Source organism: Silurus aristotelis, assembly GCF_946808225.1.
Source record: "Silurus aristotelis genome assembly, chromosome: 2".
Taxonomy (NCBI): domain Eukaryota; kingdom Metazoa; phylum Chordata; class Actinopteri; order Siluriformes; family Siluridae; genus Silurus; species Silurus aristotelis.
Genome location: NC_139575.1, coordinates 37630949 through 37644707, shown reverse-complemented (window position 1 = coordinate 37644707; position 13759 = coordinate 37630949). Strand labels below are relative to the sequence as shown.

The window sequence follows — 13759 nt, the reverse complement described above, 5'->3', positions numbered from 1 at the left end:
ACAGTAAATTGACCTAATTGTACAAGTTAATTGACAGATTTAACGTCAAGTCAGCAACTTCCTACTTGTCAGTTTTTCGAAAAAAAAAACAAAAAAAAAACATTTTTTCTCTGATATCTCTGGACTGTGTATCGTTGCATAATTTATCGCAATATTGATCCTATATGCTTATAATTACCCAACTCTAGTTTATAGAGTTAAAGATTAGGTTTTAGATTTTTGTCTTTTTTTCCTCCGAAACTTAAATCTTTACCGGAATCTTTACGCTACGCTACTTTTTAGTTGAATTTTCTATTGCTCAATTTTTGTACAGTTTTGGACAACATACTGAAAATAATGTTGAGAAATAGGATGTTATCAGTATCAGGAATAATGATATCATCTTCTGAGATGTTGCACATTTTAGATTTCTTTTGTAATATTTTTTGCTTCCGACATTGGAGACTCTTTTCATAACTTTTAACATGAAACAGTAACATGATATAAATCTGTATGTTAAAACCTTCTAACCAATCAGAATCCAGAATTTGACTGGCCTTTGAGTTACTTATTGACATCATTTATGCTTGTTTTTATGTTCTCAGTTCTCAGCATTAACCTCAGACTTCTGGACTCCACAGAAACGGATGTTTTTTAGCGAATCCTGGTTCCTTTTACAAAATAAACAGTTTTTTTTTTTTTTTAATACTTCCCCAAACATCATTATGGAAAAATTCTTTCACTGGTTCTGTTGAAAATCTCACACCAGGAGGCTGCGTTTTAACAAGGAGGCGTTTGCCGTCCATCAAAGACCTCATTCATGGTTTTAGCGGTTTTGCTGTAGTCCATGGAGCACGAGGTGATCCGGTTCCTCCCAGTACTGTGTGTGTGGAATGTCCTGGTTCTGTTGATGGAGCTGGTTCTCACGCCTGCTCGTGTCATGGCATCAAAACCATCTTCTGTAGACACTTTAAGCATTGTGTTGGCTTTGATTGGGTATTGTCATAAATATTGGCACCCTGTTATTTGCTTTATATAAAATTAAATGTCTTCTTCTTCTTCTTCTTCTTCTTCTTCTTGTCCTTCTTCTTTTTTGGCTGCTCCCGTTAGGGGTCTCCACAGCGGGTCCTCCGTCATCATACCCCCCTCTCCTCTACATCTGCCACCACATTTATAAACCTCCTCCTTGGTGTTACTCTTTTTCTCCTTCCTGGCGGCTCCATCCTCAGTATTATTATTATTAATAGGTTTGGGGTCAGAGCTCTATAGCAGGAGATCTTCCACCTCAACATATCTTCATGGATCTGGCTAATTTGTGGTCCTTGGCAAGGTGTTAGCTGGAGTTTCCTCTAAAGATTTTTTGCTTTTCTGTACAGATTCATTTAATACAATTTCTAAATTATAACCTAAACAGCAGATATTTTGAAACATGTACCTACAGCCGTAGAATCGTTGCCTGTTTTATGAAGGTTTGGTATCATTTGTGGATTGTCCAAAATTTTTATCCTGTGTGTCACACCGTAATTATACCCCAGTAAAACAGGCTTGGGTTCCTATATGTTCAAACTTAGTTGCACTGCCTGTATTGTGTTTTTAGAAGGTGCTAATAATTGTGAGACGCACCCTTATAATACTGCCGACTATCAGGATATATCTTCTAAATGCTATGAGCGCACACCTCTTTTCTCGTAAACAATACAAGATGATGATGTCAATAAGGTATTTTAGGTATTCCTGTGAGCCAGCACTTTCTTTTCTAAAGGTTTGAAGAATGTTTCGGTATCGGCTTTGCGGGTTTCAGCATGTCCATGGCACTCCAGGAATGCCAACTGTACCTGTCTCTCTCTCTCTCTCTTTCTCTCTCTCTCTCTCTCTCTCTCTCTCTTTTTCTTACTCTTTTTCTCTTTCTATCCATCAGGTAGCATGTGTGCGGATGTCAAGAGGCCCTGCAGGTTCCTGGTTCTGATAAACCCTCAGAGCGGTAAAGGTCAGGCCCAAGCTCTGTTCAACAACCATGTGCAACGCATGCTACAGGAAGCTGACATCACATACACACTTCAAATTACAGGTGTGAACACACACACACACACACACACACACACACACACACACACACACACACACACACACACGTATATTTAAGTTCCTGCAAACTTTGTTACTGTAGAAACAGTATCATAGTATTATAAATCTGTATGACAAACTTTCTGACCAATCAGAATCCAGACCTCGACTGGCCTTTGAATTACTTTATTGCTTGTTTTTTTGGTTTTATATAAAACTTATCGAGAAGAACTCGATCCTTGGCATTAACTTTGGACTTCTGGACCCCACAGTGATGGACAAACACTAGTTGTAAGCTATAAGAGAAGTTTGTGTGGGTCTGTGGGATCTGATTCGCTGCGATGGCTGAGCTGTCTTATTGGAAGAGGAATTTTTTACCATTTAAACGCATTTTGTTTTTGCTCTGTGGGTGTTTCTGGATATAAAAACGTGTCTTAAACAGGTTCACAGTTTATATGCGATTGACATGTGAGTGTGAAGCAAATTTGTCGTTTTTTGGCCCGAAAACACACAAGTTCACAAAATGCACACAAGTTCATGAAATGATTTTATTGTAAACGCAGGCTGTAACAGAGTTATTTGGAGTTTATTTGCCAGTTTGTACCAGAGTAAGTTAAGGTCAAAGTTTCTCAGCTGGTTTTACATTGCAAACGTTTTCACGCCAACCGAATTTGTGTGTGTTTCCTGGCTCTTCTGTGATTGGTCAGAATTAGATTTTTTTGTTTTTCTCTTGTAGGGTGTTTTTACATCTCTACTAGAAAACATACAAATGATCAGTAGTACACACATGGATTAAAGATAATTTAGATATTTTACCTCAAAATATTCTGTAAATTGCATTTGGTCCATTTGTATCTCAGAGTTACAAGAAGTGGTGCACTTTATTCTTCCAAAGCTGCCTCGAAATAGATCGGGAGCAGTTAACGAGAGCAGGTTGGAGATTGGATTCCTTCCTTCTCATACATATAAGTACAAAGCGAACACGTTCACACTGAAATGAGAATGATTTGGGTCGGCTGTCTCTGGTGCCACGCTGAAAGTTTGAGACCTGCTTCGATCTCTTACACAACACTGAGCACAGTAACATTGACCTGCTGTCGAGAAGCAGCGTAGTACAGCACGTCTTTGTTTTAATCTGTGTGTGTGTGTGTGTGTGTGTGTGTGTGTGTGTGTGTGTGTGTGTGTGTGTGTGTGAGTCCAAAAAAGTCTCGTTTTACTCAAAGTAGCAAATTACCCTTTTTATTTCTCTCTATCCATCTCTCTCTCTCTCTCTCTCTCTCTCTCTCTCTCGCTCTCTCTCGCTCTCTCGCTCTCTCACACACACACACACACATAGTCAGAGAAGAAGGGAGGATATCCAGGGAGCTGAATGAAGATTTAATGTTAATGGCAGACAGATAAAGAGAAGAAAAACAGGGCAAATCTGTGTTTGGACAACAACAAAAAGAAAGAAAGAAAGAAAGAAAGAAAGAATATTATAATCGGAGGAGAGAATGAAAAAGAGGGCGAAAAGATAAAGTGAGGGGAGAAAGAATGAATGATTAGGAGAGAAAGAGAGAGATACGGTTAAAGACCAGACATAAAAGAGGCATAAAAACAGTCATACATTTTTTTTTTAAAGGGAAAGAAGAGAAAGAAAATATGTACTGCATGTGTACAGAAAAAGAAAGAGAGAAGAAAGAGTTTGTTGTGTGACTTTATTTATTAACTACTTACTATTATTATTATTATTATTATTCAGCATTGCTTTAACATCTCAAGTTCAGTGACAATCACATGACTGAAGTGTGATAAATGAGGGCCAGCGAGAGAAGAACGCGTGAGTGGGAGGATTAATGTGGGGGAAAAAATGCAGAGGGAAAACGATAAGGAGCCACAGTGAGAGAGAAGGTGAACAATGTAAACGAGTGACACGCCTTCGCTTGCAACATCGAGATCACTGAGTAACTACTGAGTAACGTGAACACTACTGTCAATAAACACGTATCTGAGATACGCCAGCAGAGCAAAAAGTCTTCACAGGAAATGTGGAAATGAGGCTCCGTTTTTTTTAGGGTGGAATGTCTGCTGGAGTATCCAGATCGAAGTGTATATTCCTGTATATTCATATACAGGAATGCTCGAGATGCTTATCTTCAAAGAAAGCTAGTCAGCTAGGAAAGGGAAAGAAAAATTTACATAATACAGCAATATTACCTAGCTAGTGTAAACACAAACAAACAGCTATAATCTAATATTGTCTTATGACTGAAAAGTAAAAATAGATTTATTTTGATTTATTTTGAAACACAGAAGATCATCACTACACCACAGAAATAATAGCTAGCTGTAAAGGTCGTAGCCCCTTTAGCTAGTCAGCTAGAGAAAAAGACAATAATCATACACATAATTAGCATCTAGCTAGTTGTAGATAGTTATCATTACACTCTAGATACCGCAGCAATATTAGCTAGCTAAACTGTTCATGTCTGTCCACAAAAAAAAAAAAACAAAAAAAACAAACGTAGCGCTAATCCAGTGAGCTAGCGGGGAACAAATTATTGTTTTTGGATGCTATACATTTAAATAACAAGCTAGCTAAATCTGATTAAGTGTTTAGTAGGAGCACAGAGGTTCCTTTTCATAGCAGTAAAACTTTTGACATTGTGTTCCGTGTTAAAATATTCATTATTTCGCAATTTCATTTTAGTCAGCAAATGAGACTTTTGGGGATATTGATTATTTCTGGCCGGACAGAACATTCAGTGCCTTGAGAACCTTTTTTGCTGTCCTGGCTGTCCTGGTACACATAAACACTGCTCAACAGGGCCTTTTTAAAAACGAATGCTAGCACAAACATCTCCACAGAAGAACAGACTTTGGGGAGTTTTCCTTTCCAGGGCACATTCTGAGCACAGACCTATTACCAGACTTTTGAGAATATAGAGACTCAAAGCACTTTTGTATGTCGCTCTGGATACGTGCGTCTGCTAAACGCCGCAAATGTAAACGTAAATGAACAAAACCTGACACGCTTTGACCTGCGGAATTTCTGCCCGTTGTTTCTTTACTTTCTGGCGCTTTGGAACGTCACACCAATAAATAAAAAAATGTCGTTGTTTTCGAAAGCCTCGCGTTTTTTCACATGCAGTGACGCGTAAACTGCGTTATCTAATTTAGCCACGTCGGAAAGCGCTTCTGGAAAGCATCGTTGACCGAAAACGCCGTCGCAGTGTGGACGGAAGGTCAAAATAGAGTGAAAAATATTTATTTTTAAACAAAAACATATTAGCGTGGACATGGTCTGAGAGACAAAGTGTACTACGTAGTGTTGCCTCACTTCAGGACGGGTCACATTCTAAGTTTAACTTGATGGATATAATTTTATAGACTTGGCTAAGTTTCATCCATGTTTGCTTTCTTTGCCCTTGAGTCATAGTGTCATATGAAATTTGTTTCTTCGCGTGCGCCAGTTCTTCTAGGAAGCTGGGGTCAGAGTACAGGGTCAGGCATTATATAAACCCCCTGAAGGGTTTACTCAAAGGCCTGACGGCTGCAGCTTGGTATTGTGTGGGGTTTTACCAAACTTTTTAAAAGTTGCCCAAAGAACGAACTACCAAGTCTCCACTTTGTTTTAAAAATGTAAATGTAAATGTAATAATTTTAGAAATGTCTGCATGTCTGACCTGAACAAACTGTAAGAATAAGTGCAAGAAGTGAATCCAGGTAATGTGATTACCTTGAAATCAAAACTCCAGACGATCCCTTACGACCTTACGAACAAATTACGTTCCGAAACGTCCGTTTGTTCGTGAGTTGTTACTGTGTTCGTTATTGACTACGCAAATCTCCTAATGATGTAAGAGCTATAAATACTATCAAATAATATTTTGTAGTAAGTAATTATAAAATGATTTAAATGAAAATGAACAGGTTTGTTCGTATCCGCGAAAGTTCGTAAAGAGAATGTTCGTAAAGTGCTTCTGTACTGTGAACAAAATGGCTGCAGACAGTAAGGAACTTTTTAAAGATACTTCTCTACTTCATGACCCACTTTTAGTAGCTTGCGCTGGTTTTTTTTCTGAAACCCAGGCACTTTCTCATCTTCCTCCAGTTCCAGTTTCCCCTCTGTCTCATGTGCACACAGAGGCTCTGAATAAGGAAATGTGATGTGATTGGACAGATAAAGGCCATATTGATTCCCTGCCTGTCCTGCAGGAACATGACAACGGAAAGGGAGGAGAACCCGATGCCTCCCTCAGGGGCCCAGCATTATGTTACTCAGCTAACGGAAGAAAACCCAGAGAGCCACATTCTCTGAGACATTACAAGACCACAAAGATCAAGGCTTGGTGTGTGATGTTTAGGGACAAATGAGGGGCAATTGTAAGATAAGGGAAAGCCGGCCCAGATTTGCTAGATGATAGCTGACATGTTCGTGCCCTGCTAACAAATTATGTAAGGCATTGTAGGAAAACAAAATGAGGTCATATTCTATTTCTATCATCTGAAGCTTAACAAGGTACATATGAAATAAGGAGGAAGTGGAAATGACATCCCCAAGCATTAAAGTGAGAACTACAAGTTTTACCCCAACAATTATTGCTAGCATTTAGAATTAAAAAATAAAACATTTAATTGTTGCTTTAACAAGTATCACACTACAAATAATGCCCCCTGCTGGTGAACTCCAAATTCACATTGGAAACAATCTTGAGTTGGAATCAAATCTGAGTGGCCTGAACTGGCAAATTAGCTATAGTTTAAATATTATCAAAATATTTTTTAATTAATTAGGAAATTCATGACCTTTTAAAATATTAGCACTTTGTCCTGTTCTACACATTCCCTACACATTTCTCTTGCTGGCCTTTTCAGTTAATTATATCTTTAAAATTGGAGTTTTTCTGATTTCTCAAGCTCAAGCAAAACACCCAGCAACACCCTGATAACTAACAACTTTGACACCACCTTTTTTATTTGTTTGCAGAGCGTCAGAACCACGCCCGCGAGCTGGTACGAGAAGCGGACTTGTCCCAGTGGGACGCCGTGGTCATCATGTCCGGAGACGGGCTGCTGTTTGAGGTCAGATCACCGTCAGCGCATTCCTCATACCTTAGCGACTCCACATGCTTGCCAAGTCAATCACAGCAAATGGACGTGTCCTATCCCCAGAGGCTGGTTTAGGAATGTTCAGAAACTGACAGGTTTAGATGAACGTCATGTGAGGAAACTTTCACAAAAAGAGACAAACAACAGCAGGACTGTGAAAACCACAGTGTTAAATAACAGACAAACTGACAAACTGACTCTTGTTTGGAGGTTTCTGAATGTAACTCATTGCTTGCAGTTTGCTTTGGTGGTAAACGATTTTCATTATGCTGTGAACCTGCCCTGATCTTGTAGGATGTTTTATGAATTCATGGATATTGTAACTCAAACACGACTCCTTGTGTGAGAAGTTGAAACCGTGAGAGATTTTTAGTCTTTGTTACGTAGAATTTAAGTGCAATTATAGTTTTTTAACAGTTGTCTAATGATGTTCAAGCTTCCAATCTGCATGGTTCTTTCTTCCTCATTAAATGTTTGGGTTTCAGATTGGAACCATGTATCAGTATATTTGTAAATCATAAATTCATATGGAATCTTTTCAGCACTTTTGCATGCTAGCATGCGTGTTGTTGTTTAATCATAGCACATTTTTCTCTGCGTATATACAGGTCTTGAACGGTATGATGGAGAGGGAGGACTGGGAGAAAGCTATTCAGACTCCTCTCGGCATCCTGCCTGGGGGCTCGGGGAATGCCTTAGCTGCCTCCATGCACTACTACTCTGGGTACTTGATTTAAGATATATTGCAGAATGTGCAGACTCGGGGAAAAAATACGAGGTGGTATTATAAAGTTTGGAGGCGAGCTCTTTACAAGAAAGTACTTTATGTATCTGTTTTCACACTATGACCTTTAAAAAAGCGCTCCCAGCGTTCCTGGCACTTCTGAGAGGTGTCCTGGAAATCTTCTTTTGGAATTGTGTCAAGCAGCTTCGGCGATTCGTGTCATGTCTCTGCAACGATGTCATAACGGCGACCTTTGAGCTGGATCTTCATCTTTGATCGGAAGTGAGATGGTATGCCTTGTTCTTCGACGATCATCATGCACAAGTAGCCGAACGGTCTCGGAATTTTCGGGGGTTGAGCTCGTTCCCGATCTTCCCGATGGTCTTCCGCTATTGAAGAACGCGCATCGGCAGACGTCAAACGTGTCAAACGTCTGTGTGGGAGATTTGCCCAGTTTCATGAAGAATTTTACGTTCTAGCTTGCTGTCAGTGATGAAATCGCAGACGTGATCAGAATAGCACCAGTTATCATTGTAAAGTGTCAAAACTTTTTGATAACCACCTCTTATTTCACACTTGGGACTGCCTCATCAATGATGATTGACAAAATGTGGTCTTTAAATAATATAATAATCATATCATGCTAATATATTACTAAATTCTACATATATGTTTCATTAGTCCAGTGTTAGACAGTTAAAATGCCCCACACCAAGTTGGAAATATCTTATTTGCATTATAAAGGAAGTGTCTGTAGGAAATCAACCTTGATGATCTCGATCCATGGTCTCATGCATTTGCTCAGAAGTCAAATAAGAAATAAATGACAATATACTTAATGGATGAATCCATTATTTATTAGCCATACAAGGTACGGAACATTAAATAGTAAAGACGACACTTTATAAGAACTTAAAATAAATCAGCTGATGACAGTGAGAATACAGTTTAAGTGGAACCCCAAGGAAACTGATCTAATTGCCCCTGAGGCAGACTTTTAGCTTGATGGATAAATAAAGGGGTGGGTCCTCCACATGGGCAGAGTCTCGTTGTTTCCTGAGTCGGCCATATTGGCAAATTAACACTGTTAAAAATAGATTTATAGGGCAATATAATATATATTGGAGTCAGAGGTTTTGAATATATGACCAGCAGGTCAGGAGCAACCTGATAAATGTTCTAGTCTGTCTGTAAATTATTTGAAAAGTGCATCTTTGTTATTCCTCCAGTCGGCGTACTAGCTACTGAGGAAATATAGTAATAGAGTAATTACCAACAATAAGAAAAGATAAAAATCTAAAATTTTTTGATTGACAGCTCTAATTAAAACACATACATGTTTCCTTCTCAGTGCACAGCCAGTGTTGGGTGAGGAACTGCTAGTGAGCTGTGGGTTCATGTTGTGTAAAGGCCTGGTGTCGCATCTGGACCTCGTCTCCGTCTGCATGGGATCCAGCCAGCGCCTGTTTTCCTTTCTATCTCTGGCCTGGGGCTTTGTGGCAGACGTGGACATCGAGAGCGAGAAGTACCGTCACGTCGGAGCAGCTCGCTTCACCATGGGTACCTTAGTGCGCCTCGCCTCGCTGAGGGTGTACAAAGGAAAACTCGCGTACCTTCCTGCCGAGGAACCGCAACCCCCTCAGAGCCAAGCCCGGTCGACAAGCAATGATTTCAACTCATCATCGGTTAATTCCCACTTGTCAAGGACTTTAAATTGTCAAAATAACCTCTTGCACAATTCATGCAATTCGAACAATGCACACAAACCCAACTGGACCAGCGAGTCACCGGGGATCACACAAGGCCCCCCTGATACCCTCCTCGTACCTCTGGACCAGCCTGTGCCAGCACATTGGACTGTTGTCAAAGAGGAGGATTTTGTCCTGGTGATGGCAGTGTACCAGTCCCACCTTGCTGAAGACTTGATAGCTGCCCCTGCATCCAGACTGGACGACGGCGTTATGCACCTGATCTACGTGAAAGCGGGAATCTCACGTCAAGCCCTCTTGTGCCTCTTCTTGGCCATGGAGAAAGGTGGGCACTTGAGCACAAACTGCCCTTTTGTGGTGTACGTTAAAGTTCGTGCACTACGACTCGAACCCTATTCACCCAAAGGGACCATCACTGTGGACGGAGAAGCAGTGGAATACGGTCCGGTGCAAGCGCAGATCCACGGCAGTCTTGCGAGGATCATAGCCGGGTAGCCTGATTAGCACGTAGAAATCCACGAACTGCGGAAAATTACAGTCAATTAGTAATTAAGCAATAAAAAAAAGATGATTATTTACTTTTTTATTTATTGTTAGTACCGAAGGAATGGACATGTTTCCCATCAGGAAAGGGCTTCCTTTTTTTTCTAACAAGTAGCATTAGGAGAAATCTTATTGTAATAGCACTCGGTCCCCATAATCCTTGACTTGGTAGCACATTGTTTCAGGGTTTTTGAAGTGAGGTACTACAGATTTTGAGCTAAACAACGACTTCTACTGTGTGACGGATGTCTACTGCTGTTGTTAAGGCGCTACTAATAGTAGTGGCAATTATTTATTTTTTATACCTCTGTTTATTCCCCGTTTATATGAGGAGCAATATATATATATATATATATATATTAATATATATTATATATAAACCAGTACAGGACTGAAATAAAAGTCTACACATAAAACTACGAAGGAGACTAAAATGATCACGTGGTAAATAAATAGCGCTTTATTAGTTCCAGACTTGGCTAATCAAAGAACGCTCACAATGCTAGCTCCGCAGGCTCGTCCTGAAGATAAACATGATCAAAGTTCTCACAGGCTCCTCGCATTCTTTACTAATCTACTCAAGTAATCTAGCTGATGAGGTCATACACGGCGTATCCGAAAGCATGATCTAGGATACCAGCATTGATTCGAAAGCTTAAAACACAACACCCCTTCCTCCCTCTGCAAAACACACACACACACACACACACACACACACACACACACCCAACCCCACCCAGTCTGAAACCCAGCTGGTTTGTGCTGATTACATCCCCCCATCATCTAAACACCAATCCCAACATGGACCTTCTGTTTATCAGTGTGGCAAGATGAGATTATTGCGTTTCACTAACATTTATATATTTATAGTTTGATTGCTCAAATAATATGTCATTTAGTACTAACGCTGTTAAAAAGTCTTAGTAAAGTGATGCTCTGATCACAACACGACGAATCAAATGATCCGTGCTGGTCGTGTGTAAGGAGAAGGTTGAGGTAGGGGGAAGGGGGCGGAGCTACAGACTCGCCTAAAGCTACAATTAAACACTGGTGCAGAATTAAATAGCGGCTGTCGAGGGAGGTGTCAGTAGTTTGCAAAATCAGCACACAAAGACACGCGTTAAACAGACACTACACAGAGACACTACACAGGCACTACTGCATTATGGGTAATACCTGTGGTTACTCAGCCACTGAGTATAATCAATGGCATTAAATTATTCAGAAGACAGACGTTATAGTGAACGTAGCGAGCAGGACATGACGTGTAGAATTCATGACTTTTTTTTTTTTTTTGCTGTGCACTTCACTGTGGGATCGAACCAGAGGTCACGACCTTGGCTGTTTCCTCGAGGGGAAAGAGCCGATCCGGACGATTCGAGCGGAAATTTTATTTAATTTTTTTTTTTCCGGTTTCAGATTTCGATATATAATAATATATAAAGAATAACAAAATACTATATGGACAAAGGTTTGTGGACACCTAAGCATGAGATTGCTATGTGCTTCTTCTTGAACATCTCATTCCACATTTAGTCCCCAGTTGCGCTTATAAGAAGCTCCACTCTTCTGGGAAGATGTTCCACTAGATTTTGTGGAGATTTGTGTGAGATTTATTCAGCCACAAAGATGCGCATTAGTAAAGTCAGGTACTGATATGGTGAGCTGAGGAGGCCTGAGGTGCAGTCAGCATGAAAAATTCATCCCAAAGATGTTCAATAAGGTTTAGAGCTCTAGAGCAGGAGAACGTCCACAAAAATATGGAAAGCATATCTTCATAGAGCTGGCTTTGGTGTCAGGTCAGGTGTCCCAATACTATTGTCAATATATTGTCTATTTAAATCCATAGTGTAAACAATGGTGATTAAACATTATATTGTTGTTTGAGTGCGTTTGTGTACAAGGAATTGTAGGTATTAGCTGAATATTAGCGAGCTAGCAGATGATTTAGGTGGATTTTTAGCTAGCTAATTAGAACATAGTGGGTCAGTTTTATACATAGGACAGATTAGACGAATCTAATCTAACAAACAAAACATTCAGAATTTCTACCAAAAGAGAAAAAATCACACTGTAGGTACATGTCCAAGTTCTCACTCACTGCAGACTAAACCATAAACGTTACAACTCCACGTTTCAAGCCGTACGTCGTTCCGTAATGAACTAATGTTTTACACTGGTTTTGTATCCACATGATCCTCAGTAGCCTCGTGATTTCACATCACCTTAAGCCTTACGAAGCGCAGAATGTTCTCTCATTGTTCCTCCTCAGAAGTAGTTTGTATGATACAGTTAGTTTGTGTGTCCATATGTGTATAATATGTAGAAGGAAAAGTGAACCCTTCCGCCTTAAAACAGCTCATAAGCGTTTATCGTGAATGAACGACCAAAAACTGAGCTCATTTGCACCTTTTGCACTCTTGCACCTTAATGAGAAGTACTGTAATTTGTTATTTTTTGTTCGTGATTTTAATTTAAATTGGATGTATTTTTTTTTTTTTTTACGAGTTTCCTCTCACAGATTTCGGCGGTACCACATGGCGCAACCATGACGCCATTTAGATTTTTTTGCGAAACCTTCCGTGTATGTAGAAATAAGTGCCAGTTTTTGATTATGATCACTGTGACTCATATATTTTTGTCCAGCTCTAGAAAATGTCTTGAATGGCTTGGTAAAAAAATTAAAATAATAATAATAATTTATAGAATTATACGCTTTTGGTGTTCGATGTTTGCAAACGTAATCTTTATGATTTATAATCTCAATAAATCCAGACTCGATCATTCATTTATTGTTTTACTCAGAATTCAGTGCTGTATTTATTCCCTTTATCTCTGTTTGCTCCTATTTGCTATAGAAATCTATGCAAATGTGTGTTCACATGTCTAAATCAGTGCTGTGTGTTTCTGTAAAAGTACTGTATCGACTATAATTAAAAAAATAATAATCTGTTTTACTGCTGAACAAAATCGAATGAAGCCTTAATTATTTTCTTTCTCTTTTAATCTAAAATCAAATAGCATTCACTGTGCATGCGCATTAAAATTAAAATAAAAAAAGAGTTTTGCTGCCATCAAGGGGTTAGAAATGGAACTACATCGAAAGAATGGCAATTAAAAATGCAACAAATGCAGATTATCAGGTGTTTTAGAGGTAATTTATACATAAAATTACATTTATTAGATTAGATTTATATGACTCTTTAGCCCATATAAATTGTTACAATGTCTATGTTTTATTTTATTTTGACAATAAACGATTACCAATTCTAATTAATATAATAATGTTAACATTTAATGATTAAAGAATTTCACATCCATTTAAATAAAAAAATGTTTTAATCATTTGAAAGCATCAATTAAAAGAGAATTACTGGGATTTTGAAAAGTTCTTCATTAATATTTAGGTGTAAATTATTCACAAACACAGTTATATGGAAAATTTTCCAGCATGACGATGATCCTGGACACAAAGTGAGCTCCATGAACACGTGGTTGTTGGTGTTATGTTGGAGTGGAAGAGCTCGAAAGTTTTGGCCTCCTCAACCTTCACAACCTCCTTAAGCTCCTTAACCTCCGAACACCTTCATAATTAACTGGAACTGGAGCCTCCTCGACATTTTGACTCTGGTATCTGATCTCACTAATG

At 39.1% G+C, this 13759-nt stretch overlaps 1 protein-coding gene across 2 annotated transcripts in view; it reads left to right on the top strand.

Annotated features, from left to right (window-relative positions):
- LOC310717496 (sphingosine kinase 1-like) overlaps nucleotides 1–13080 on the top strand; it is a 21089-nt gene extending 8009 nt beyond the window's left edge. Inside the window, exons 2-6 of one of the 2 annotated variants that reach the window (XR_014530853.1) lie at nucleotides 1898–2047; nucleotides 7013–7107; nucleotides 7743–7858; nucleotides 9210–12061; nucleotides 12113–13080. Coding sequence is in view for 1 of the 2 variants with exons in the window: in XM_083525630.1 (XP_083381756.1) it covers nucleotides 1898–2047; nucleotides 7013–7107; nucleotides 7743–7858; nucleotides 9210–10062 (1214 nt within the window). In the remaining variant the exon portion in view is untranslated. Of the gene's footprint in view, nucleotides 1–1897; nucleotides 2048–7012; nucleotides 7108–7742; nucleotides 7859–9209 lie in introns of both variants that reach the window. The other variant, XM_083525630.1, reaches the window with a different exon arrangement.
- The last annotated feature ends 679 nt before the right edge of the window (nucleotides 13081–13759 follow it).